The 25,585-nt window shown below is 53.0% G+C and overlaps 2 protein-coding genes across 14 annotated transcripts in view; one reads left to right on the top strand and one right to left on the bottom strand.

Moving 5' to 3' along the window:
• MAST3 (microtubule associated serine/threonine kinase 3) overlaps positions 1-6,370 on the bottom strand; it is a 38,715-nt gene extending 32,345 nt beyond the window's left edge. For 2 of the 4 annotated variants that reach the window (XM_035728780.1, XM_035728781.1), the window contains exons 1-2: positions 6,295-6,370; positions 439-470 (exon numbers count right to left, since the gene is read on the bottom strand). In XM_035728780.1, coding sequence (XP_035584673.1) covers positions 439-470; positions 6,295-6,333 — 71 coding nt within the window. In that variant the 5' untranslated portion in view covers positions 6,334-6,370. Of the gene's footprint in view, positions 1-438; positions 471-1,642; positions 1,998-6,294 lie in introns of those variants that run through there. The other 2 variants (XM_035728786.1, XM_035728787.1) reach the window with 1 other exon arrangement.
• Positions 6,371-11,008: 4,638 nt separating this feature from the next.
• Positions 11,009-25,585, top strand: part of IL12RB1 (interleukin 12 receptor subunit beta 1) — a 31,983-nt gene continuing 17,406 nt past the window's right edge. For 2 of the 10 annotated variants that reach the window (XM_027586593.2, XM_027586597.2), the window contains exons 1-12: positions 11,009-11,386; positions 12,680-12,742; positions 13,528-13,642; positions 14,140-14,309; positions 15,486-15,628; positions 18,492-18,525; positions 18,947-19,072; positions 19,840-19,922; positions 20,783-21,026; positions 22,888-23,055; positions 23,758-23,895; positions 24,264-24,425. In XM_027586593.2, the coding sequence (XP_027442394.2) occupies positions 11,257-11,386; positions 12,680-12,742; positions 13,528-13,642; positions 14,140-14,309; positions 15,486-15,628; positions 18,492-18,525; positions 18,947-19,072; positions 19,840-19,922; positions 20,783-21,026; positions 22,888-23,055; positions 23,758-23,895; positions 24,264-24,425 (1,576 nt within the window). In that variant the 5' untranslated portion in view covers positions 11,009-11,256. Of the gene's footprint in view, positions 11,465-12,489; positions 12,743-13,527; positions 13,643-14,103; positions 14,310-15,485; positions 15,629-18,491; positions 18,526-18,946; positions 19,073-19,839; positions 19,923-20,782; positions 21,027-22,887; positions 23,056-23,757; positions 23,896-24,263; positions 24,426-24,551; positions 24,944-25,585 lie in introns of those variants that run through there. The other 8 variants (XM_027586587.2, XM_027586589.2, XM_027586595.2 and 5 more) reach the window with 7 other exon arrangements.

The raw sequence follows: 25,585 nt of genomic DNA, 5'->3' as shown, positions 1-25,585 counted from the left end.
AATATTCCGTGAGCTTTTGGGATCCAAAAATGCCAACCTACAGACAAACGCTAATGAGACCCTGAAGGATACACTTCTCTACCTGTGTTCCCCAAGAGTGAGGGCCCCATCATGGGAGGCATGCAAGCTGGTTCCAGGATACTTGGCTGGAATTCTATACTTTGGACTCTAGATGCGAGACAGTTTTCTCTTTTCCGGGCTGGATGCCCTTGTGTCAGTGGTACAACCCTACTACACTTCTGTTTCCTCAATTGCAAACTGGCATGGGCTTCCCAGCTTGTGAGAGCCAAGTGAAGCACTTCTGAAGCATTTTGGAACACTGGGAAAGGATCAAGGTTAGAAGCTTTGTTATAATTATTAAATAAATTCAGTTTGGAGGCTGCTGCTGAAAAATCTGTGCCCAGGACCACACAGCCCACTGGCCTTAGATGAACTCACCCACGTCCCCGGCGTGGCAGGCTCAGCTCCTTCTGAAATGAGAGGAAACAGGGGTCACTCCCGAGGAGACAAACCCTTCACATCCCTGGCCCTCCACTCACCTCACCGCCGCCCCCCCCCCCGCCACCCCGTTGGCCCCTTGATCACCCAGCTCCAGACAATGCCTCCTTTCTGCTGCCCTACACACTGGGCTCTGCCTGCCTCAGAGCCTTTGCACCAGCTGTGTCTTCTGCCGGGACTGCCTTCCCTCCCCTCTGGTGCTAGTTAATTGCACATCATCCCTCAGCTCAGGCATCCCTTCCTCCTGAAGCCCTCCCAGACTCCCAGTCACCTCCCTGCCCAGCTCATACCCTACTTGCACTAAAAACAGCTTCATTATTTTAAATAACAAATTAGTTATATTTATAAGGAAGTATCTCAAGAGTGGCTAAATACTAACAATCTGTTGAGGAAGGGAAGATTCTTGACTCATCCTCACCCTGCCCCCTCCCAGATCTGAAAGCCATTTCCCCCTCACCTATGCAGATTTGTGTCCTGGGAGCCGGTGGAGGGTGGGGGCCCTGATCCGTGACTCCCTATTGAAGACCCTTTTAGAGCTCAGCAAGCTGACTTGCATCAACCCTGGGTGTCCTCACCAGGGCAAAAAGCCCTGCACTTGGGGTCCATGGTGACCCCAGAGTCCATCCTCAAATGTGGCTCACCCAAGAAGGTTTTTAAATTCTCAAAAGGCCATGTAGCACCAGTTTAGAATCTGGGGATACTCAGACCTGGGTCCAGATCTACTTATTATCTGTTCCTTCCCGGCTGTGGGACCTTAAGCAAGTAACTTGTACCATCCGTGCTTTGATTTTCCCATCTATAATGTGGAGGTAACATCAGGAGGGGTCCAGGGTAATAATGATCAGTTAGTATTACTGTTGCTGTTGTGTGTTGCTGTGTTATTGTTGAGCTCAGCCAGGGCCTAGGCGGACTATCATAATACCTGATATATTTCACATTTACTGAGTCGCCTACTACAGACCAGGAGCAGGGGCCATTTTACAGGCTGGGAAACTGAGGCGTAGAGGGAAGCCAGCTGCCCATGTCTCCTGGCAGAGAGAAGGCGGGGAATCCAGGTCTCTGGACATCCCTCCCTCCCCCCCCCTCCCCGCCCCAACACACACACGCCAGGGCGGTCGCGTCGGGGACACATGACTATTTTTACCTAGGTGGGCTCTGGGCTGCCCACATCCAGAGCGGGGCGTTCACCATGGCAACCACTGACGTCATCGGCCTCCGCAGCCAATTCGAGAGGGCCGGAAGCTGCCCCGCGCCAGGACGGGGCTGGGAGAGGTTGGCTGGGTCCCCCAGCTGGGGAAGGGGAGGAGGGTCCACAGGATTGGGGTGTCACTCCGAGGCCTGACCCCAGCTACCTTGAGCCCACAAAACAAAGCCGAGCTGTTCAAGATGGGAAGAGGCGGACCTGCCATCCTGAGATGTTTCTGTCTGCTTGAATGAATACCTCTGGGGACCGAGAGCTCACTAGCATTCAGGGCAACTGATCATTGTCCCAGGAACCACCGCCACCATTAAGGCCTCCTTCAGTCCCGCCCCCCCCCCCCAGTTGTTTTGGGATCTTATGCCTGCTTACCCCTCTCCTCTAACCTGTGAAAGAGTGAGGAGTTGGAATCTGAGCCCAGGGCTACTTGCTGCACCCCTCCCCCATCCCAACCATTTCCTTCCAAAGCCCGGCAGTCCTGGGTTCCCAGGCAAGCGCCCCCTCATCTGAGCTGTGTGACCCCCGCCAAGCAACCTCACACCTCTGTGCCTCAGTTTCTTCATTTGGAAAGCCTCCTGGTGACACAAGGTCTTGGAAGGAATCCAGTAGCAAGCCAAGGGCCTGGCACTGGGGGAGGCTTCAATAAATCAGAGCCAAGACAGTGAATTTTGTGAGGTTAATAATTACCACCAATTGAACAACAAATTTTAATTTGCTTCCAAAATACAAAAAGATGTGAAGTGGCAGAGAGAATCGAGGGAAGGTCGGCAGCCCCCTGCAAAGGCTCTATGGAAAGCTAGGGCCACATGGAACTCTCTCGGCACCGCCCCCGGACCCTCTGCTCCCAGAGCCATCTGCTTCCGCCTTCAGCCCCCTCTTTGCAGGCTGTTCCCCAAGGAGTGGCTCCCGCGTAGACTGGGGTAGGTGGGGGCCCAATCCCTTGGAACTGCCCTTTAAAGATAATATTTACGGCATCCTCTTCTGTTCTTGGCTGGGCTGGGCAATGCTGCCTTCCAGCCAGAAGCCTCAGCTCCATCCCGAGGAACCCCCAATCTGGAGAAGACAGAGCAGGGAATGGACACCCCCATACTGGAGGCATTAGCAGGGACCCGGGGGGAGAGAAGGGGCTGGAGGGGGGGAGCCAAGAGGCTTCCTGGAGGGGGGTGTCAGGCTAATGGGAATCTGTAGGGTGGAGGTGGGACTCAGCCCGGTTGGCACCAAGCCCCATGGGAAGTTGGCAGCTGCAGTGAAGGGAGAGAGAAGTCAGCAGGGACCCCATAGCACCAGCCTGAGGGCTTTTGGGAGGAATAGAATAAGTGGAAGTGGGCCACGAGGAGGCAAGATGGACCTTCGAGGGAACCCCTCCAGCAGCAGCAGAGACAAAGTTCAGATACAAGCTCTGGCCATCTTCACTGCCCCTGGATTTGGGCACCTGGGGTTTTAAAATTCTGTCCTTTGTGAAGCAAAGGTCCAAGCGGGAGATGGTAAAAAATAACGATAAAGTAATACGAATAGAAGCTGTAGCAATAAGTTTGCATGAACTAGCACCTAGAAACACTGCACAGAAGACAGAGCTTAAGCCAACCCAGGAAGGCCCAGGTGCTGGCTCTAGCCTCGACCCAAGGCAAACTGGTGGTCAGAGGGCCAGACCAGGGCCTGTTCACCACCTCCCAGCGCACAGCCAATTGCACGTCCTACATTGGCACAGCCAGACTGGCCAGCATGCCCAGAGCTATTGCCTGGACTGCTCAGTCAGCAACTGACCCAAGTCCCCTCCACTTCCTCAGGCTTTTATGAATTGACTCTTTGACCTTTGGCAAGGGTCAGCCTCCAGAGTATCTGATTGGCTCTGACCAGTAGGCTGCCACCTGCTTGGCGGGGAGGGGGGTGGTTCTCCTGGGCCCATTAACAGAGCTCCAGTTAAGGGACTATAGAGCGAGTGGCCCCAGACCGAGGCCCTGAGCATTTTTGTACCCACAGCTGCCAGACTGGCTAGAATTCCAAATCTCTTACTCTCCCTCTCAGATCCTCAGTTTCCCCCTCTGAAAAAGGAGGCTAATAATAGCACTGATTTCTTGCGCTGTTAGGAGAATTAAATGCATGTTCAGTGCTTAGCGTTTGTAGGTGCCCATTAACGTGAGCCGTTATTTATACTAATACTATTATTTTTTAAAAATTATTTTCATCATCTGGGGCGCCTGGGTGGCTCCATCGGTTGAGTGTTTCTGACTCTTGATTTCAGCTCAGGTCACCACCTCCGGGTGGTGGGATCGAGCCCCGCATCCGGCTCCAGTGCAAAGTCGGCTTGTCTCTCACCCTCTGTTCTTCCGCCCACTCATGCTCTCTCTCTAAATTAAATAAGATATTTAGATTTTATTTATTTATTTGAGAGAGAGAGAGAGCGCGCACAGGCAGGGGGAGCGGCAGGCAGAGGGAGAGGGAAAGGCAGGCTCCCCGCTGGGCAGAGAGCCTGCCATTTTATTTTATTTTATTTTATTTATTTAAATAAATAAAATCTAAAAATATATATCTATTTTCATTGTCTCCTACTTGGTCGTTCACTCCGGGCCCCTCCCTAGCTTCTGGCCCCCTCTCTGCCCTCCACTGGCTCCAGAGAAGTCTTTCAAAGGCCTGAGATCTGGTTGTGTCCTCCCCTGCTCCAGCACTTTCCATAGCTCCCAGTCACCCTAAGGGGAAAGTCTAACCTCGTCAAAATCAGCGCTGGAAGCTCCTGAAGTAGATGGTCCCCTCTCACAGCCCCAGCTCTAGCGCTAAGAAATGGCTTCTAGTTTTCCCATACAACACATAGAGTTACATGCTTCTGGGCCTTTGCACAGGCAGTGCGCTCTCTGCCCAGAATTCCCTCGCCCACATGGGCCGTCCCTACTTGTCCCTCTGCCTCCAGGCTGCACTAGCAGCCTGCTAGTGCAGGGATGGTCTGGAGGGGGAGCCATACCTGCCTGGGTTCAAATCCTGACTCTTGTCACCTATATGCTGTGACACCTGAACGGTGGCTACGCTTCTCTGAGCCTCAGTTTCCCCTTTTGTAGCATAGGACTCGTCATCAGGGTACGGATGCCTCCCCCCCATGGAACAGGCCCCCACTTCCTGACGTCAGCAGCACCCCCATTCGCCTACCCGATGGCAGTTTCTCTATTTTAAGAGGCCGCGGGCGGGGCTTGAGTCTAACTGGGACTCTGGGCGGGGCCTGCCCCCCCACAACACCCCACTCCTCACCGCCCCCTCCTCTACGCCCAGGCCCCTCGCGGCTGCCTCTGGCCTCGGACTTTCCCCTTTCGGCCCCCTCCCCCCGCCACGACGGGCAGGGGTGGTGGGGTGGTGGGGGTGTTTCTGCCCCGCAGCTCTGGCCGTGCCCTCCCTGACCCACCTCCCACCCCGTCCTTTCTAGGTTTTAGCTTCCCTCAGATTAGCTTCCCTTAGACGCTTCTATTTCCCCATACACCCACCCCCACCTGCCCCGCCACCCGCGTCTGCAAGGCCACCCAGCAACGCTTGGTTCAGGCGCCTTCTCCAAGTGTGCCTGAGCGTCCCACACTGCAGCTGACCACTCCCTGGGGTCCCCGCTGCTCAGGCGTCTGTTTGCCCCAACAGGCTGGGAAATCCAGGGGAGCGGTTTCAGAGGATCAACACCCGCTGCCTCGCCCCTGCCGGGCACACAGCAGGCACTCAATACGCGTTTGTTGGGTAAATGATGCATCTCTGGTTCCCGACCTGCAACCTGGGAGCTTCTTAAAGGTGTGCTCTAAGCCCCAGAGGGAACTGGCTAGATCACCTTAATTCCCAGAAAGGTCAAAGAAGTTGCCCACCGGGGTGACATGGCCCCCTGCGTGGGTTCGAATTCTGGCACCCCTGTTCTTATCTCCTGGTAACTCAGCCTCCCAAACACAAATCCAGGGCCAGAGGTCTGAAAAGGAGGGCTCTTACGGCAAATGGGGAAACTGAGGCCCGGAGAAGCAAAAGTGGCTCCCGCCCTACCCGCCCCACCCCCGCCGCTGCCGCAGCCATTGACAGTGCTCTGTGCAACAGAGAGCTAGTTAAGGCCGCCGGACTGAATCCCTGTTGGGCCACCTCGAGGTTGTGACTTTTCCAGACTCGAGCCTCAGTTTCCTTGTCTGACAGATGGGCGCCTGGACAGCCCCAACCTCCCCGGCTCACCTTAGGGGTGATCTGAGGCTGGGGCGCGGTGGCTCAGCAAAGGCACGAGGCGGGTAATAATACATATTAATTAATATTAATATATCACTAGTAAAAAGATTAAGACAAGGATGAACATATGGTGAGCGCGCAGACTGCTGTTGCTCATATTATTATTAGAGCAGCTGGTGGGAAGGGGCGCAGCCCTCAGCCCCTTTCTCCCACGCTAGCGCTTGGAGCCTCAGTTTCCCCATATGCCAAACGGGGTATATCCCCTTCCCGCCGGGCAAAAAGCACTTTGAGAAGCGGGTGGGCAGAAGGAGCGACCGAAGCGCGCGCCCCGCCTTCCGCCTCAGTTTCTCCGGACGCCGAAGCCCCGCCCCTGGCACCCAGGCCAGGTCTACTCTGCTGTGCCCCCCGGCCCGCCCACGCAGGGGCCTCACCTGGAGCCCGCGGCGCCGCAGGAGGCTCGGCTCGTCCATGGCCCGCTAGTCCGCACCGCCCGGCCCGCCCCCGGCCCCGCCCCAACCTGCCAAGCCCCGCCGCCCCGCGCCATTGGTCAAGCCGGTCAGCTGATGTGGCCTGGCCCCGCCCCTCCCTCGGAACCCTCCTGGAAGGGCCCCGCCTCCATTGGATCGCCGGACCGCCCTTCCAGGCCCCACCCTACCCCCCAGCCAAGATGAAAACATTTTTTTTTTTCAATGACTCCTCCTAGAAGTAAGAGAACATTATCATCCCCATTTTGCAGATGAAGAAACTGAGGCTCCTAGAAGTTAATTAATGTGCCCAGGGCACGCAACAGGTTGTAGGGTGAGGTGAATTCCATTCAAAATTTAAGGGAGCCCACAAATATCAGTAATTAAGAGACACAAGATTTTTTTTTAAAGATTTTATGTATTTATTTGAGAGAGAGAATGAGATAGAGAGAGCCTGAGAGGGAGGAGGGTCAGAGGGAGAAGCAGACTCCCCGCCGAGCAGGGTCGGGACTCGATCCCGGGACTCCAGGATCATGACCTGAGCGGAAGGCAGTCGTTTAACCAACTGAGCCACCCAGGCGCCCAAGAGACACAAGATTTTAATACGATAGTTTAAAGAATCTCAACTAATGCAAAAGATGTGTGATGAACTAAACATCACAATTTCAAATAAAGACAGTATCAGACTCTGCCCTTACATGAGCCTGCCTTTCTTGTTTCAGGTTCCCTTGGCTACTCCACTGTTGGACGTAGGCCTTACAGTATCTTCTCAGGCTGTAGGAAACCCTAGAGAGGGCCCAGTTGCCTTTGAGGTTCTTATAGGCTCCTACCAAATTACAATGGCCAGATTGAGCACATAAAAATACAGGACACCCTGACAACACTTGTTTTTCTCATACACATTTTAAAATTGACATATAATTCACACGCCATAAAATACACCTTTTTATTTTTTTAGAAAAGATTTTATTTATTTGACAGAGAGAGACACCGTGAGAGAGGGAACACAAGCAGGGGGAGCGGGAGAGGGAGAAGCAGGCTTCCCGCGGAGCAGGGAGCCCGATGTGGGGCTCGATCCCAGGACCCTGGAATCATGACCTGAGCCGAAGGCAGACACTTAACGACCGAGCCACCCAGGCGCCCCTTATTTATTTATTTTAAATATACCTTTTTATTCTATTGTGTATAGTATACAATGGAATATTATGCAGCCATCAAAAAAATGAAATCTTGCCATTTGCAACGACGTGGATAGAACTAGAGGGTATTATGCTAAGCGAAATAAGTCAGTCAGAGAGAGACAATTGTCATATGATCTCACTGATAGGTGGAATTTGAGAAACAAGACAGAGGATCATAGGGGAAGGGAGGGAAAAATGAAACAAGATGAAACCAGAGAGGGAGACACACCATAAGAGACTCTTAATCTCGGGAAACAAACTGAGGGTTGCTGGAGCGGAGGAGGGATGGGGTGGCTGGATGATGGACACTGGGGAGGGTATGTGCTATGGTGAACACTGTGAATTGTGTAAGACTGATGAATCACACGGGCGCCTGGGTGGCTCAGTCGTTAGGCATCTGCCTTCAGCTCAGGTCATGATCCCAGGGTCCTGGGTTCCAGCCCCGCATCGGGCTCCAGCCCCGCATCGGGCTCCCTGCCCCGCGGGAAGCCTGCTTCTCCCTCTCTTACTCCCCCTGCTTGTGTTTCCCTCTCTCGCTGTGTCTCTCTCTGTCAAATAAATAAATAAATAAAATCTTTAAAAAAAGAAAAAAGACTGATGAATCACAGACCTGTACCCCTGAAACAAATAATACATTATATGTTAATAAAAAGTAAAAATAAATAAAAATAAAATGTACCTTTTTAAAGAATACCATTCAGTGGTTTTTAACGTATTCTCAGAGTTGTGTAATCATCACCACTATCTAATCCCAGAACATTTCATCAACCCTAAAAGAAAACCTTTACCCATGAGCAGTCACTATCCTCCGTCTCCAGCCTCTGGTAACCACCAATCTGCTTTCTGTCTGTGCGGATTTGTCTGTTCTGGACGTTTCATATACATGGGATCCTACAACACGTGGCCTTTTGTGTCTGGCTTCCTTCGCTCAGTACGTTTTCAAGGTTCATCCGTGTCATAGCTTGAATCAGTGCTTCATTCCTTTTTTCTGGCTGAATAACATTCCATTGTGTGGATGGACCACATTTTGTTTCTTCATTCATCTGTTAATGGACAGTTGAGTTTTCCCACTTTTTAGCTATTGTGAATAGTGCTGCTATGAACATTCACACACAAGTTGTTGTGTGGACATATGCTTTCAGTGCTCTTGGGTTTACACTTAGGAGTAGAATTCCTGGCTCATATGGTAACTCTTTATTTCAGACTTTTTCAAAAACTGCCAGACTGTTATGGGCTGTCCAAAGCAGCCGCTGTTATGGGCTGAGTAGCATTCTTCCAAAAACTTGTATGTTGAAATCCTCATCATCCGTACTTCGGAATGTGGCTATATTTGGAGATAGGGCCTTTATGGGTTTTTTTTATATTTTATTTATTTATTTGAGAGAGAGCACAAGGGGGTGGGGCAGAGGGAGAGGGAGAAGCATCTATGTATTTATTTGGGAGAGAGAGCACGAGCGGGGGGTGGGGGGGAGTAGGAGAAGCAGACTTCCCGCAGAGCAGGGAGCCCGATGCGGGGCTCAATCCCAGGACCCTGAGATCGTGACCTGAGCCGAAGGCAGACGCTTAACCGACTGAGCCACCCAGGTGCCCCAGAGATAGGGTCTCCAAAGAGGTAAGTAAGGCAAAATGAGGTTATTTCGGTGGATCCTAATCCATTATGTGGTGTCTTTATAAGAAGAGATGAGATAGGGCGCCTGGGTGTCTCAGTCAGTGGAGCGACTGCCTTCGGCTCAGGTCATGATCCCAGGGTCCTGGGATGGAGCCCCGCATCTGGCTCCCTGCTCAGCAGGAAGCCTCCTTCTCCCTCTCCCACCCCCCACCCCCGCTTGTGTTCCCTCTCTCGCTGAGTCTTTCTCTGTCAAATAAATAAATAAACCTTAAAAAAAAAATAAACCATCCTCAAATGATCCTCTGGAGGCATCAGAAAGTTCTGGCTGAATGAATGAAAAATGTTCTTATTGGTGAATGATGCCTACAAATGTGTTTGATAAACAAACTAACAGATTTTTGCCTTGCAAACTCCTACTTACCCTTCAACATTCTCCTTAGATGCCCTCCGGGGGCATTAGGGTCTTGTGGCCACTTGGAAAGAAGCTCAGCCCTCCTCCGACTACAGGTCAATCGCCCTGGAGGAAAAACGGAAACCGAGGGGGTGGGGAAATTCTGTGGTCCCTCCTGTCACGATTTCCGGGGCCCCTTTTAACCCAGTCCTTCCTGCCTCCCCCTCCCTGCAGCTAGTGAGGCATCTGAAAGTGGGGCAGCCCTAGGGGCATATCCCGGCTGGGTTTCTGGGGCAGCAGGAAGGGGCCCATAAAGGCACCCTGAGGGCTTCCTGGAGTAGGGGGCAGGCAGGCCAATCTGGGTGTGCAGATTTGGCATGGGGAACCTCGGGGCAAGCTTCAGATCCCGACTTTGATAAGGGTAGAAACACCACCTCACCTGCTCATACACCTGCTTTGGTTCCCCAGTGCCCTTGGGAGAAAGCCCAGCCCTTCAACCCGGCTCTGGAGGTCCCCGGCTGCCTTAGCACCTTCGTCTCTCCTGTGGAGCCCCAGACCTGCCATGTTCATCCTGATGTTCCCCAAAGCATCCCTTGAACTTTGCCTCTGCTGTGCCCTCAGCCAGGAATGCTCTTTCCATAAACGAGTTCAAGAGCCCCCTTCTCTGGGCCTCCCTCCGAACTCCCCCTTGGGACATCCCCAGCCTCTGCCCCTCCCTGCACCCAGCCCTGACGCCAAGGAGCTGGGGGCGTCTGTGTCCAGCTCTGCCCCCTCCTCCACTTTTCTCCCTCCCTCAGTGTCTTTCCAGTAGCTGCTCTGACTTTGGGGGGGCTGGGAAACAGCGGCAAAGGCCACTGGGGGTCCCCCAAAATGATTAATTATATCATCTGCCCTGTGGGCATTACCTGCCAGGAGCCCAGCCCTCCTTTATCCTCACGATCGCCTATTTTGCAGATGGGGTAGCTGAGGCCTGGAGGGGCCAACCTTGGTGGTGGCGCAGCGCTGGGGCATGAGGCTTACTCCCGAGATGCAAAGCTCAGCCTCGCGGCGGGGGCAGGGCAGGGGGAGCCCTCTGTCTGAACCCATCTCTTCATGTGCTGCTGGGGACTCGAGGGGTCTGGGCACTTCAGGGCTCAGTTTCTCCATCTGTGAAATGGGACACATAAATGGTGTCTCCTGGAGTAGGGGTCTCAGGATCCTCGAGAGGAGGCCAAGGGTTTGGCCCTATTTCTAACCATCGCTTCCATTTTTCTTTATGTTTCTCTCAATCTGTCTCTGTCTTTGTCTCTGCCCTTCCTCCAGGCCACACACATCAGTCCTGCAGCCCACTCCACCCTCTGGCCTGGCCTACTGCCAGTCAAGGCTGCTCTGTGCAGGGTCATGGGGTCCCCGTCCCCGTTGTGCCAGGCCTGGGACACTGCCTCTTTGTTCCCATGGCTCTGACCTCATGGCCTCCTGGGCGCCTGACCCTGACTGGCCCAGCTGACATCGGAGAACACTGGCTACTCATGGGGCTGGCACCTTCTGTCCAGCTAGGGCTTGGGCCAGCAGAATAGACCCCCAGATCCGTGGCCCTGGATCAGACTTGCCCCACGGGTGGGTTTGTGGCCGGGATAAGGCCACCGCCACCGAGCTGACTTCCTGGGTTTCTCTTTCAGTTTGACTTGCACCAGGAGGGGCCATGACACCTAACTTTTTTTTTTTTTTTTTTTTAATCTTTTAAGTCTTCTTTCTTACTCAGCTTCAACATGTTCAGGGGCGAGGACGGGGTGGCTGGCGGAAGTTCATCTGGGCCTGCAGGCCTCTGTGTGGGCTCAATGGGGCAGGCGTGGGCCAGGCTGGTCCCCCTCCTTCTGCTCCTGCTCCCAGGGCGAGGCGGTGAGTGCCCCACCCTGACACCATGGCTCTTCTTGCTGGGCGGCAAGTGTGTGGAGGGTTGTGGACCTGGGATCTGGGGTAGGTTCTGTGTCTCTGTGCCTCAGTCTGTCCCTCTTGTCAAATGGGAGATTGGCTTCTAGGGTCAGACTTGGGCATCTGCGCTCTGGTCTCGACTTTGTCTTCTGTGGAATGGGCGGAATCTCTGAATCTTTCTCTCTTCCCGGAGTTCTGTGAGAAATGCTAAGAAAAGGATAAGGAGGGGCGCCTGGGTGGCTCAGAGGGTTGGGCGTCTGCCTTCGGCTCACGTCATGATCCCAGGGTCCTGGGATCAAGTCCCACGTCTGGCTCCCTGCTCCGCGGGGAGCCTGCTTCTCCCTTTCCCTCTGCCTGCCACTCGGCCTGCTTGTGCTCTCTCTCTCTGTCAAATGAATAAATAAAATTTTAAGGGTGCCTGGGTGGCTCAGTCGTTAGGCGTCTGCCTTCGGCTCAGGTCATGATCCCAGGGTCCTGGGATCGAGTCCCGCATCGGGCTCCCTGCTCGGCAGGGAGCCCGCTTCTCTTTCTACCCCTGCCTGCCACTCCCCCTGCTTGTGCTCTCTCTCAAATAAATAAATAAAATCTTTAAAAATAAATAAATAAATAATAAAATCTTAAAAAAAAAAGAAAAAGGATAAGGAAAAGTATGTAGATAATTGATATACATGATCACTGATTATGTTTATAGTGTATCTCATATTATTATATTAAACATATGCACATACTGTCTCTCCATCTCGTGGAATCGAATGGGAAGGAGTCCAGACCCCTGCAGATGACTGGGTTTGAACTCTAATTCCAGCTCTGCTGTTGCTGCCGTGTGACCTCGGGCCACTACTTTGCCTCTCTGTGCCTCAGTTTCCCTCTCTGTAAACTGAGGATCAGCAAGGTTTCAGGGCCTTCAGGGGTCAGGCAGGGCTGGAGACCAGAGACTGGGAGGAGGACAGGGGATTCTAAGTTGCTTTGGAAGAGCAGCCTATGAGGTTGATGAGTGGATGAATGAGCGGGTGGGTGGGTGGGTAGATGGGTAGATGGATGGAAAGGTGGATGGGTAGTAGGGCAGATGAATGCATGCATGCATGGTGGGTGGATGGGTGGAAGGTTGGATGTGTGGATGGATGGGAGGCTGGGTGGGTGAATCCATAGATGGGAGAGTGGATGGGTGGATGGATGGTCGCTTGGCAAGCCCCCAGCCTGAGCCCCTTCCCCATGCAGTGAAAGACTGGGAATGTCATTATCTCTTCGTTGTGTTTGCAGCTGAAGCCTGCAGTACCAGTGGGTGCTGTTTTCAGGACCCGCCGTATCCGGATGCAGACTCAGGTCTGAGACAATTCCCCATTGTGGGGAGAGGTCATGCTGGGTTCTGACTGATCCTTCCCTAGCAGGTCCTCTCTCAGCTCCCTCCTGCCCAGCCAAAGATTCAGGCCCACCTGAGGTCTAGCCTACTGTCAGCCTACTTTCAGACAGCCTACTGTCCTGTCCTCACCAAGCTCGGGTGTCCTGGGGGACCCCACCACGGGTCTGCTACCGAGCAGGCACTTTGTCCATTCTTTTGTGCAAGAACTATTTACTGAGCACCTACTGTGTGCAGACACAGTCCTAGGTGTGAAAGAATCAGCTACAAGCCCAACTGACTTCCTGGGGTCACAGCCGAGTGTGGGAGGTGGATAAAAGGCAAACAAACACACAGCATACCAGAACGTGCTATGAGAAACCAGACAGAGGAAGGTGGGGGACAGAGGAGGGGGCTGCTTCAGGCTGGCTGGTGGTCAAGGAGGTGACACTGAAGGAGAAACTGGAATGTTAAGATCTGGGGGAAAAGCATTCCAGGCAGCTGGCACAGCATGTGCAAAGGCCCGGAGGTGGGAGTGAGCCCGGTGTGTTTGAGGACTGGTGAGGAGGCTGGTGTGGGTGGAGCAGGGGGAGCAGGGGAGAAGGCAGGAGACAGGAGGAAAAGGTACAGGGAGGGTGCTGGGAGTGGGCTGAGGCTGAGGTTGACACCCGGTTACTTAAATGTCACAAAGATTCATCCCGAGTGCGCACCAGCAAGGAGGGCCCTCCTCCCCACTCTTGGTCCATTCTCAAACCTCTGGGATCTCCTCCAGGCTCGGCTTCAGGCCCCAGGGACCTGAACTGCTACCGGATAGTCAGCGCTGGTTATGAATGTTCCTGGAAGTATGAGGGCCCCGCGGCTGGGGTCAGCCACTTCCTGAGGTGCTGGTGAGGACCCCGCCCCAGTCCCCAAACCCCCACACGTCATCCCGCACTTGCTCCTGCCCCCATGCCCCTGCTCTCAGAGGTGTGGCCTTAGCAGGGTCCTTGCCCTTCCTGGAGGCTGAGGGTCTCATGTGAGAAGGGAGGGTGAGGACTCTATTTGGGGGGGGGGGCTGTCAATGTAGGTGGGCATCCAGGTTGGGTGGCAATGAAGGTCCCTCTAGTTCTTCCTTCCTCCTCACCCGCTCACCCATTTGTCCATCCTTCCATCCATTCATTCATTTCTTCCTTCCACCTGTGGCAGCCCATCTTGCAAGATTCTGGGGTCCCCCAAACCGCTCAGTTGCAGGGCTGATCCCCATAGAGTCCCCAGGCTGGGGGGCGGGGAGTCAAAGGGGCAGAAGAAGATGCTGGGATGTGATGCGCACCCTCTGCTGGGGCTGCTGAGCCATGCTGCGTGTCCCTAGGACGCCAAACTCAGCACCAACGCTCCCCTCGCGCAGCCTCAAGTCTGGGCACTGCTGCTACTTCGCCGCGGGCTCAGCCACCAGCCTGTGGTTCTCTGACCAGGACGGCATAGCTGTGTTTCAGCCCGTCACGCTCTGGGTGGAATCTCGAGCCGAGAACCGGACGCAGAAGTCGCCTAAGATCACCCTGAAGCTTCATAGCGCAGGTCAGCACCCTGTTCTCCTCCTCCCTGCTGCCCCTTCCTCACCCGCAGACGCCGCTGATCCCTGAGCCTAGATCTGCGCAGATTTGGGCCAGGGGCTTGCTAATGCCAATGATTTTCGCATTAAACATTGTTGCGGGACATGGCAGAGTTTTTCACGGTCCCCTCGCCAATCCCCAGCTGCTGGATACTTCGGTTGCTTCCGGTTTCTCCCTGAAACTGTAATACTGCCGGGATCATGTTGGGTCTTCAATATCTGTTTTCACGACGCAGCCACGTACATATAAAACATCTAGAATTTGCACTGCTACTCTGCTACGCTGAGTCACAGGGGACATGAGCGAGGCCAACACAGTTTGCAGCTCTGGGCTGGGATTAGGGTGAGGTGAGGGAGGAAACTGCCTTGGGCACAAAATTGTAAGGGGGTGCCAAAAAACTCAGTAGTCAACATAAATAATTCTGTAAAGCAATATTAAAAAAAATCAAAATTAATGCCAAAAAAATCCGTGATGAACAAAATATCAAATTTTAAGATGAAGACAGGATCCGACCGTGTATTTGTACAACTTTGTCTTTCTTGCCTCCCTGGAGTCCTGTCCCTGTCTCTGCCCTCATGGAGCCCCGATTCAAGTGGGAGTGATGAACAGGAATGATTATTACATATGAGGAGATACTGCCGGGAGGTCAAGGAGGCCTCCAGCTCAAGCTGAGCCTGGAAGGATAAAAAGGATCCAACAAGAATAAAGTGTAGAGAAGTGTGTTCCAGGCAGAGGGCACAAGGGCATAGCAAGTGCAAAGGCCCTGAGGTAGAATCAGGCATGGTACGACCAAGATGCAGAAAGAATGATAGATGTTTCTTTTTAGGTCTGGGTCTAAAAAATTAGTAAGATTTCCCTAATAGTCCTCTAAAAAAAAAGTAGATTCAATGAATTATCCTCTTGTCAGCAATTCACAAGAGTGTCCGCCTCAACAAAATGCTGCCACAAAGGAGTGTCAGTCTTGAATCTTTGATCCATAGAATCCCAGGCTTAGATGGAACCTGTAAGGGTTTCCCTGATGCACATACTGGGGACTCGGTTGGTTATCCTGGGTTGGGTGCGGCAGATTTTCCGAAATTTTCAGGACCAATAACTCGCACATATGCTGGCTTCCCTCCCCAACCCCCATCTTTGCTCCCAGTTAAATACGACCCTCCGTCAGCCAGCGACATCACCGTGTCTGGGTCCGCGGGGCAGGTGCTCTTGAAGTGGGAGACCCCAGCCCGCCAGGATTGCGCCGAGGTGCAGTTCCGGCACCGGACACCCGGCAGCCTGTGGAAGTTGGTGAGTTTATTCCCCAGGTCAGGAGAGAACACAGGCTTCTCCTCAGGGAACATGACCCCCAAATCAGTTTCACCATCTCTACATCTATCACCCCTCCCGCCTGGCCTCCACTCTTGCCCTGTAGCTAGCCTCTGGAGTCTCTTTGACACTCAGATCTCATCATGACCTCCTTTGCTCACACACCCTCCATTGCTCCCTATTACCTTCAAGAGGGCATCCTTTCCTCAGCTGGCCCCAGGTACGCTCACCCACCTGGCGCTTCCTCTGGCCCCCTCCAAATGGCCATCATTCTTCATCCATGCCCTCATTTCCAGACTCTGCCTTTGCCCATGCAGTCTCCTCCATCTGCACACCTTCTTCTCCATCTGAGCTCATGAGAATCCAGCCCACCTTCAGGGTCCAGCTCAAGGGCCACCTCTCTAGGAAGCTGCCCTTCCACTCACTCAGCTTCCTTCCTTCCTTTTCTTCTTCTTCTTCTTCTTCTTCTTCTTCTTCTTCTTCTTCTTCTTCCTCTTCTTTTCTGAGATATAATTGACATATAACATTATATTGGTTTCAGGTGTACAACATCATTATTTGATATTTGTATATATTGTGAAATGATCACAATTAGTCTAGCTACTTTCCTTCACCATCTGAAGTACAAACCTTATGTCTTGTAAGAACTTTTACGATCTACTCTCCTAGGAACTTCCAAGTACATTATACAGTATTATGAACTATAATCACCATGCAGTACATGACATCCCTAGGACTTATTTATTTTATCACTGAAGTTTGTACCTTTTGATCCCCATTCCACCCACCCCCCAACCCCTGCCTCTGGTGACCACCAATCTGTTCTCCATGTCTATGAGTTCCATTTTGTTTTGCTTTAGATTCCACGTGTGCAAGAAATCCTATGGTATTTGTCTTTCTCTGACTTATTTCACTTAACATAATGCCCTAAAGGCCCAACCACATTGTCACACATGGCAGGGTTTCCTTCTTTTATAGCTGAATAATATTCCATTATATATATATATATATATATGCCACATGTTCTTTTTCCATTCTTCCGCCCCTGGACACTTAGGTTGCTTCTGTATCTTGGCCATTGTACATGATGCCGCAGTGAACATGGGGGCGGATATATCTTGAGTTAGTGTTTTCATTTCCAGATAAAAACCCAGAAGTGGAATGGCTGGATCATATTGTAGTTCTTTTTTTTTTTTAAGATTTTATTTATGGGGTGCCTGAGTGCCTCAGTCGTTAAGCATCTGCCTCCGGCTCAGGTCATGATCCCAGGGTCCTGGGATCGAGCCCCACATCGGGCTCCCTGCTCCGCGGGAAGCCTGCTTCTCCCTCTCCCACTCCCTCTGCTTGTGTTCCCTCTTTCGCTGTGTCTCTCTCTGTCAAATAAATAAAATCTTTAAAAAAAAGATTTTATTTATTATTTATTTGACAGAGAGAGAGAGCACAAGCAGGGGGAGCGGCAGGCAGAGGGAGAGGAAGAAGCAGGCTTCCCGCCGAGCAGGGAACCCGATGTGGGGCTCGATCCCGGGACCCTGGGATCACGAAGGCAGATACTTAACCAACTGAGCCACCCAGGCGCCCCTGTCTTGTGTCTTTTTGATAATAGTCATTCAAACTGAGGTGATATCTCCTTGTGGTTTTGATTTGCACTTCCCTGATGATGAGTGATGTTGCACGTGGTTTATCTACCTGTTGGCCATCTGTATGTCTTCCGTGGACCTTCATTCATTCCGCAGCTACCTTCTGCTGCCCCCCTCTGTTGCCCTCACGCAGAGCAAGCGGGGCCTGTAAGAGACCTCAGCCCTTGCTTATTAGGCTCCAAGAAACCCCTAGATTGGGAGAAGACAGAGACCTCCAGCCTCTGAATTGTGGTGTCTCCTCCTCCCTCAGACAGGGAGCATCTTGAGGCCAGGGAGCTACTCCAGCTTCAGCCTCATCTTCCCTCCCAATGTTGGGCCCCCCCTGAGCCTCAGTGACCCCATCAGGTGAATGGGATCAGTTAGAGACAGGTGATATGGGACCCTTGCTGGGGAGGGGTATCTCTCTCTTTTTTATTTCCAGCCCCCTAAGCACACTCTGCAGTAGACCCTGCATCCCCCCTTTTGCAGAGGAGGGAACTGAAGCTCAGGATGTTGGGGGACCCCTCCACATCAAACAGGGCATGGGGGGTAGGCCATGTCCTAAACCTGACTTTCCTGACCTCCAACACCACTGACATACAGGTTTTTCCCTCCTAAAATAATTTTTGTAGGAAAGTACAGAATCATAATTTTGCCTCCTGAAATCTTTTTTTTTAAAGATTTTATTTATTTATTCATGACAGAGAGAGAGAGAGAGAAGCAGGCTCCCCGCTGAGCAGGGAGCCCAATGCGGGACTCGATCCCAGGACCCTGGGATCATGACCTGAGCCGAAGGCAGACGCCCAACCCTCTGAGCCACCCAGGCGCCCGCCTCCTGAAATCTTTTAAGCAAAACTTACTTTGGGAATAATCTTAGATTTTCAGAAAAGTTCCAAGGAAGTAGCAGCTCCCCTAGAAACGGCCCCCAGCCTCCCCACATGCGAACATCTTACGTTTTTGAGTGCGTCTGTCCACAACTGAGACGAACATTGGAATGTTGCTAGGCACTAAACCAGAGATTATGCAGATATCCCCCGTTTTTCCACGCATGTCCTCTTTTTTTTTTTTTAAACAAATGTCCTCTTTCTGTTCCTGGATCTAATCCAAGCTCCCACGTTGCACTTAGAATAATTGTTTAAAATGGTTAAAGAGCTAATATTTTTTTCAAATATTTTTTTACCTTTTACCAAAAGTAAAACTACATATACATATGTATGATCTGGTCTTAGGGCAACTGCGGACATCAGGAGGATGCTGGCTTCGGTGAGAATAATAGTACCAACAACAGCGGCAGCATGCTAGCATTAATTGAGCACCCACTGTATGCCAGGCCCAGTGCTAAATTCTTTGTATGCTTGCTGGCCGGCCCTGTAGTTCAGTATTGGATTATTCTCATTTCACAGGTGAGGAAACAGCCTTGGGGGTGAGAAGCCATTCATTGATCAGGGTCGCATCCCATTGGGTTGGCCCAGCCTCGACTCCGACCTAGGGCCGGGGCAAGAATGGGAGATCTTGAGGCCACCCAAGAGGACAGGGCCTGGCCTATTCCCATGGTGGCCCAAGGGCCCAGCACACATTTGGCATTCAATAAGTGTATGATGGCTAAATGACGAGTGCCAAGCCCCAGGCACCCCCAGGTATGGGACAGCCCTTCAGCTTGATGTTTGGCCTATTTCCCCGCCAGAGTCCTGCCTATGCCCCTTGCGGACGGACGCTGCCCAGGAATTCCAGCTACGCAGGCGGCGACTCAGGCCGGGAGCCCCAGGAGACCCCTGGAGCAGCTGGAGCAGCCCCGTGTGTGTCCCCCCTGGTGAGAACACTCAGAGCCACAGGAACGGGGCAGGCATTAGAAATACAGCAGTGGGGATTAGAAATAAGGTGGCGGGTGTTAAAAATAAGGCAGAGGGAGAAATTCGTAGTAATTAGTAAAAGGTGGCAGGGCAGGGCTCCTGGGTGGCTCAGTCGGTTAAGCGTCTGCCTTCGGCTCAGGTCATGATCCCAGGGTCCTTGGGACCGAGCCCCGCATCGGGCTCCCTGCTCAGCAGGGAGTCTGCTTCTCCCGCTGCCCCTCTTCCTTCTCGTGCTATCTCTCATTCTCTCTCTCTCAAATAAATAAATAAAATCTTAAAAAAAAGTTCCATTTTAATCATTTTAAAGTGTAGGGTTTTTTTTTTTTAAGACCTTATTTATTTATTTGAGAGAGAGTGCACAAGCATAGCAGGGGGAGGGGCAGAGGGATAGGGAGAGAGAGAATCTCAAGCAGCCTCCCCATCAAGCCTGGAGCCTGATCCCACAACCTGAAGACCATGACCTGAGCTGAAATCAAGAGCCCAATGCCTATCTGACTGAGCCACCTAGGCGCCTCTAAAGTGTACAGTTTTATGGCGTTAAGTATAGTCACGGTGTCGTAGACTAGATCTCCATGTTTCCGATTTTGAAAACTATTTAACGACCCATGGGAATCCTGTGTTTCAAGGGAGGGAAGGAACAGGTCCTGGGTCCCCGTGCGGGGTCTGCGGGAGGTGGCGGTGAGCAAGGGACCACCCCCAGCGTCACTGTCTTGCCACCCCATTGCAGAACATCCCCCAAAGCCCACCTTGAGGTTCTCGGTGGAGGCGCTCCGTCCACATGGGAGGAGGCAGGTGACCCTGCACGGGCAGGTAATGGGCCGTCACAACGCTGTGGGGTGGCCAGGGATGGAGCGAAGGAGACAAGAGGCTGGAGTCGGGGTGTGCAAGTGGGATACGGTGAGGGAAGGGACGTGGAGGTGGCAAGGACTCCAAGGACTGTGCGTTTAAATCTGCAGTTAATGGGGAGCAATGGAAGGTGTGTGAGCAGAGAAATATGACTGGGTTCAGGTGTTCACAGACTTCCCCTGGCTGCCATGGAGGGGGGAACAGACTGTGAGGGGCTAGGGTGGAAGGAGGCAGGCCGGGGTGGGCCATGTTGGTTTGGGTGGGAGATAATTTCTTTGAAATCCCCCAAACAACACATTAAGAGCAGTCTAATTAACCCCTGTTTTACAAAGAAGGAAACTGAGGCACAGAGGGAAAATTTCTTGCCCAAGTCAGGGGCAAAACCATCAGATGTTTCACCCACTGGCTTTACCATAACTAACTTGGCCAGGTCCCTAATGGGCTGGCACAGTAAGGCTGCAGTAAAGCTTTACTTCCTGCCTTTCCTCTCATTTGAATTCCCTTTCTTAGAAAACATTTCCCGGCTGGAGGTAACTGGGTCCAAAGATAGAAAAAACATTTTTTTCCTGGCTCTCCGTAGGTTTTGCCAAATTATTTTCCCTCCAAGCCAACATGCACTGGCCATGAATGCCTATTTCCCAGCAGCCTCGCCAGCATTGCGGGTTTTGTTTTGTTTTGTTTTGTTTGTTTTTTAAAAACTTTTGGCTCATGTCACAGACTGTGGTCCATGGATGAGTCTGTTCAGGGGCTGCACCCTGATGTTGGCCCATGGGCATGATGACTGTGTTCAGGTCTCCACAAACCATTTCTTACATTCACGACAGCTGCCCCAGCTTGAGCTTCCAGAAGGCTGCCTCGGGTCCAACTCTGGCGGGGAGGTGACCTACCGCGCCCGCCTGCACATGCTGTCCTGCACGTGTAAGACCAAGTCCACAATGACCTTTCAGCTGAGGAAACCACTCAACCTCTCTGGCGCAGCGTATGACCTGGCTGTTGTCTCCCAGAATCGCTTCGGCCCTGGCCCCAACCAGACGTGGCACATTCCTGCCCAAACCCACACCCACACAGGTGCCTCCTCTGGCCGGGGAGGGTTGCGGGAGGGCCTCTCAGAGCTCAGCACTTACTCTGAGCCTCCGCTAGACTAGGGTGAGGCAGGTGAGGCACACAAATCAAACAGGTGTCTAATTTAGGAACGTGTCAAAATCACTAATTAAGGTACATACTGTTAAAATGCAATATTTAAAAAAAAAAAAAACTCTAGCTGGCAAACTACAGCCCAGGCCAACCACCTGTCTTTGTAAATAAATTTTTCTGGGGCGGGGATCAGGGTGTGGTGAGTGAGGCCAGATGGCGCAAGTGCACGATTGATCCTATCTTCATTTAAAATCTTGATATTTGCTTATGTATATGTATAGACATGCTTAAAGATGTACCTATATTTATAGATATGAGGAAAAAAATCAAGACTTACATTTATGTATACATGCACGTGAATACATATACATATGTTATTGAGGTGAAATTCACATAGCAACATTAGCCACTTTAGTAGGTACGATTCAGTGGCATTCCGGACATTCACAATGATGGGCAACCATCACCTCTGTCTAGTTCTAGAACATTTCTATCATCCCTAAAAGGAGACCCCATGCCCATCAGCAGTCAGCCCCTGTCCCTTACCCCGGCCCCTGGCACCCACTAACCTGCTTTCTGTCTCTATGGATTTGCCCGTTCTGGACGTTCCATATACATGGGATCACACACACTGTGGCCTCTTGTGACCGGCTTCTCTCACCCAGCGTCATGTTTTTGAGGTTCCCCCGTGTTGTAGCGTGTGTCAGGGCTTCACTTCCTTTTTGTGGCTGAGTAATGTTGCACTGTGCGGATAGACCACGTGGTGTTTATCTGTTTATCCATTAATGAACATTTGGGCTTTTTCCACCTTTCGGCAATTAGGAAGAGTGCTCACCACATATTTTTGCATTCGTTTTTTTGATTCTTAAAAAATATTGCCTCGAAACAGTGTTTATCATGATGACTGAGTTCTTTGGTGCCTCCAGTTTTGTGCCTGATGCGTGCCTCACTCACCTCACCCTGGTCCTGGGCCTACTGAGCACCCAGCAGTCCTGTGAGGACAGGGCTGGTACAGTGATGCCCACTTCAGAGATAAGACCGCTGAGGCTCAGAGAGGGAAAGCCCCTTGTCATGGTGGCACAGCCGCGAGTCTGTCAGCTCCTGGCCTGGTTTGGGTCATGGCCCCACTGTGTGACCGTGCGCCAGTGGCTCTCCCTCTCTGAGCCTCAGTTTCTGTATGATTGGGGTGCTCACGGTCCCACTTTGTAGCAGAGTGGTGCCCGTCAAGCACTCAGCACCAGCCTGGCGCATACAGCTGGTGCTCAGTAAATGGTAGTTGTTGTCCCTGGAATTGGAAACAGTGCCCGCCTCCCTGAGGTTGTCGCTGATGCCCTTGCTGGAGGGAGTGGGGAGAGATGAGCCCCTGGGGACCAAGTGGGTGTGCCCTCAGGCCTGGGAGGCCCATCCTGCCCCAGACCCACCGCCACTGGGGGAGGCAGGTGGTGGGGGGCCGGGCATCTGCTAGAGCAGGAGAAGCCCCCCCCCAGGCTGGTGGGGTGCGGGGGTGCGGTACAGGCAGCACTGATGGTGGGCGTTTTGGCAGGGAACTCACGGTCAGACCTACCTCATTCAAACCGCCCTTGCTAGCCTAACCCTGCCTCTGTGCCCGGTCCCCAGCCCGGCAGCCCCGGGTATTGAGGAGACAGAGCTAGATACAGAAACTCGCAGCCCTGTGCGGTTAGAGTTTGGCGAGAGGGTGGGATGGGGCTATAGGAGCCTTGGACTGGCGGGGTGGGGGGGGCGGGGGAGGGGAGTGGAGCTGCTGTTCTGATGTGCCTCTCTCATCTCCTTCCAGAACCAGGGGCTCTGAATATCACTGTGGGAGCCAACGGGACCACCATGCACTGGCCAGCCCAGGCCGGGGCCAAGGCATATTGCATTGAGTGGCAACCCCAGGGCCAGGACAGGAACCTTACCAACTGCACACTGACTCCACCCCAGGACCCGGACCCTACCGGAATGGGTACCGTAACATCAGTCACCCCGCCTCTGCCTCCTCCCTTAGAGCCCCCGGTTGGCTCCAACCTACAGGGGCCGTGCGTGTGAGGTGCCTGAGGCCCAGAGCGGTCTTGCTCCTTGCCCAAGGTCACACAGAGGTGGGAACAGGCTGAGGCTTGGACCCTGCCACCCATGTGGGTCTGAAGCCTCCTGCCAGTATCCCGAGGTGTCAGGGTTTATAGCCCCGGGCAGATTGCACCCCAAGAGGTAATGAGTGTCACATCCCAGGGTGTTTGTTAAACAGCCACCTGTGCCAAAGAAGGTGGCAGCTCACAAGATGCTGGTGGCAAATTAATGAGGCCTCTGGAGAAAAAGGGGGAACCTTAGAGCCCCGGCAGCCTCTCACTCTCCCACTTCCTACCCTGGGCCTGGCCAGGGCCCCCGGAAACCTCAGCCTCAGCCTGGCCCTTGAGGGGTTCCTAGACTAGGGAGACAAGAGCTGGATCCAGATGCACCTGGCCCCGTAGAGTCCGGGCTGGGCTGCAGGTGGGAGATGGGCTATGGGGAGAATAAGGAAGGGATCTTGGAAGAGGGGACATTGGTGCAAGGGCTTTGAAGCATGAGCAGGAGTGCTCTAGAAGTTCCTGGCATGCGGTACAGCTAATGCAAAGAGGCGGAGGTGGTGATACAACCTATTTACCAGCCTGGGCCTTGTCAATCCTTCTAGCAACCTACAGCTGGAGCAGAGGATCTGGGGCAATGGAGCAGAAGGTGTGTTACCACATCATGATCTTTGCCTCTCCACGCCCAGAGAAGCCCATCTCGTGGTCCACAGTCTTGTCCACCTACCACTTTGGGGGCAATGGTGAGTAGCCCACACCTGCAAGGGTGGTCTCTCTGGAGGGCTTGGTGGTGGCCCTGGGTGTCGGGAGGAGGGAACGAACACTTAGAGGCACTTACTCTGGGTCAGGCCTTGGCCAGAAGCCAGACGTGCAGAAGTCCCAGGGGATCCCGAAGACTCCCCGCCCCGAGCGGCATTGCCCCATTTCATAGATAAGAAAAGTGAGTCTCAGAGAGGGGCAGCGATGGGGCCTGAGTCATGGAGCCGGGATTCAAACCCAGGCCCGCCTGACTCTGTCGCCAAGCTTCCCTGGGTCTCTGGACAGTGCCAGGCTGGGCAGGCAGGAAACGTTCAGCCGGTGCTCTTGGAATTGACCATGGCGATGGTGCTAGTTGCAGCCTCGGGGGCCGGACGCCCACAACACGTGTTGGTGAAGAAGCTCAGCCAGGACTCCGTGTCTGTGGACTGGACACCATCCCCGCTGAGCACGTGCCCGGGGGTCCTGAAGGAGTACGTCGTGCGCTACCAGGATGAGGAGGAAAACCTCACGTCTGGTACGTGAGGCAGCGCGGGCTGGGCGGGGGTAAGAGGGGGCCTGGGGCCGACGTCTGCCTTGCTAGGGGACCCTGAGCACCTCACTGGCCCTCTCTGGGCCTTGGTTTTCCCACCCATAAAACAAGGTTGTTCGACTCAGAGAGGCCGGACTGCCCTTTCCGGACCCCCAGGAGGGCCCAGTGGGCAGCAGCTGTGGGCTCATGATGGACTCCGTGTATGGATGGCAACCCTTTGCGAATTGGCAACTCGACTTCCATGGAGCGGGATGATGGTGTCCATTTCATAGATGGGGAAACTGAGGCCTGGAGAGGGATTCCTGCCCAAGGGTTAAGCAAGCCTGGATTTGGGCTCAGTCAGGTGCCCCTTCCTGCCCCTTGGGAGGGAAAGAAAGCAAAACGTACAGGGCAAGTCTCACCAGTGCTGGGGTTTCCTGCCTTTTCACACACTGGGGGCCCCACCTTCCATGCGGGGAACGCGGTCTTTCAGATATGGCCTCACCCAGCCACCTCCTGCAGCAACAGGCCAGGCCAGCAAGACCTGCCTCTTCGTGTCTCCGCCTTCTCACCCAGCACCCAGCACCCATCAAGGCATGAATGCCGGGGTGGGGGGGGGCTTGCTGGGGGGAATCTTCTAGCATCAGAGACACAGACATCCTGCCATCCTCTTGATCAACCATTATTTAGAGGGGGCAAAGGAGACCAAGTGGGGTTCAGTGTCTTATTCAGGGTGGTGCAGCTGGAAGTAGCCCTTTTACCAATTTGCCAAAAGTCAAAATGCTAAAGATGAATGCGCCAAATGCCCATTGGCCAAATTGACCAATCCCCCTCCCCCCGCTCCAATTTCTTTTGAAGAATATTCCTCTTGAATATATGTATATACGAATAATATAGACTTAGGGTTCTAGGAATTGTTTTCTGCTTGATAACAGCCAACAACTGTATTCTCATTTTAAGGATTTTTACGGAGAGCTTTATTTGTTAAAGCCATCCAATTCCACAGCGTGTGCTGAGGTCCTGCTGTGTGCTGAGGTTGTAGGGACACTGAGGAAGCAAGATAGGCAAAGTTAATGCTGATCTTCACCCTAAAGACGGGAAGGAGGAGAGGGAGGAAACCATGGGGATATCTGGGGAAAGGGTGAGCGAGGTAGAGGAGGCGGGAC

Source organism: Zalophus californianus, chromosome 1 (assembly GCF_009762305.2).
Source record: "Zalophus californianus isolate mZalCal1 chromosome 1, mZalCal1.pri.v2, whole genome shotgun sequence".
Classification (NCBI taxonomy): domain Eukaryota; kingdom Metazoa; phylum Chordata; class Mammalia; order Carnivora; family Otariidae; genus Zalophus; species Zalophus californianus.
The sequence above is the reverse complement of the archived record's forward strand: the minus strand, read 5'-3'. Positions and strand labels throughout refer to the sequence as shown.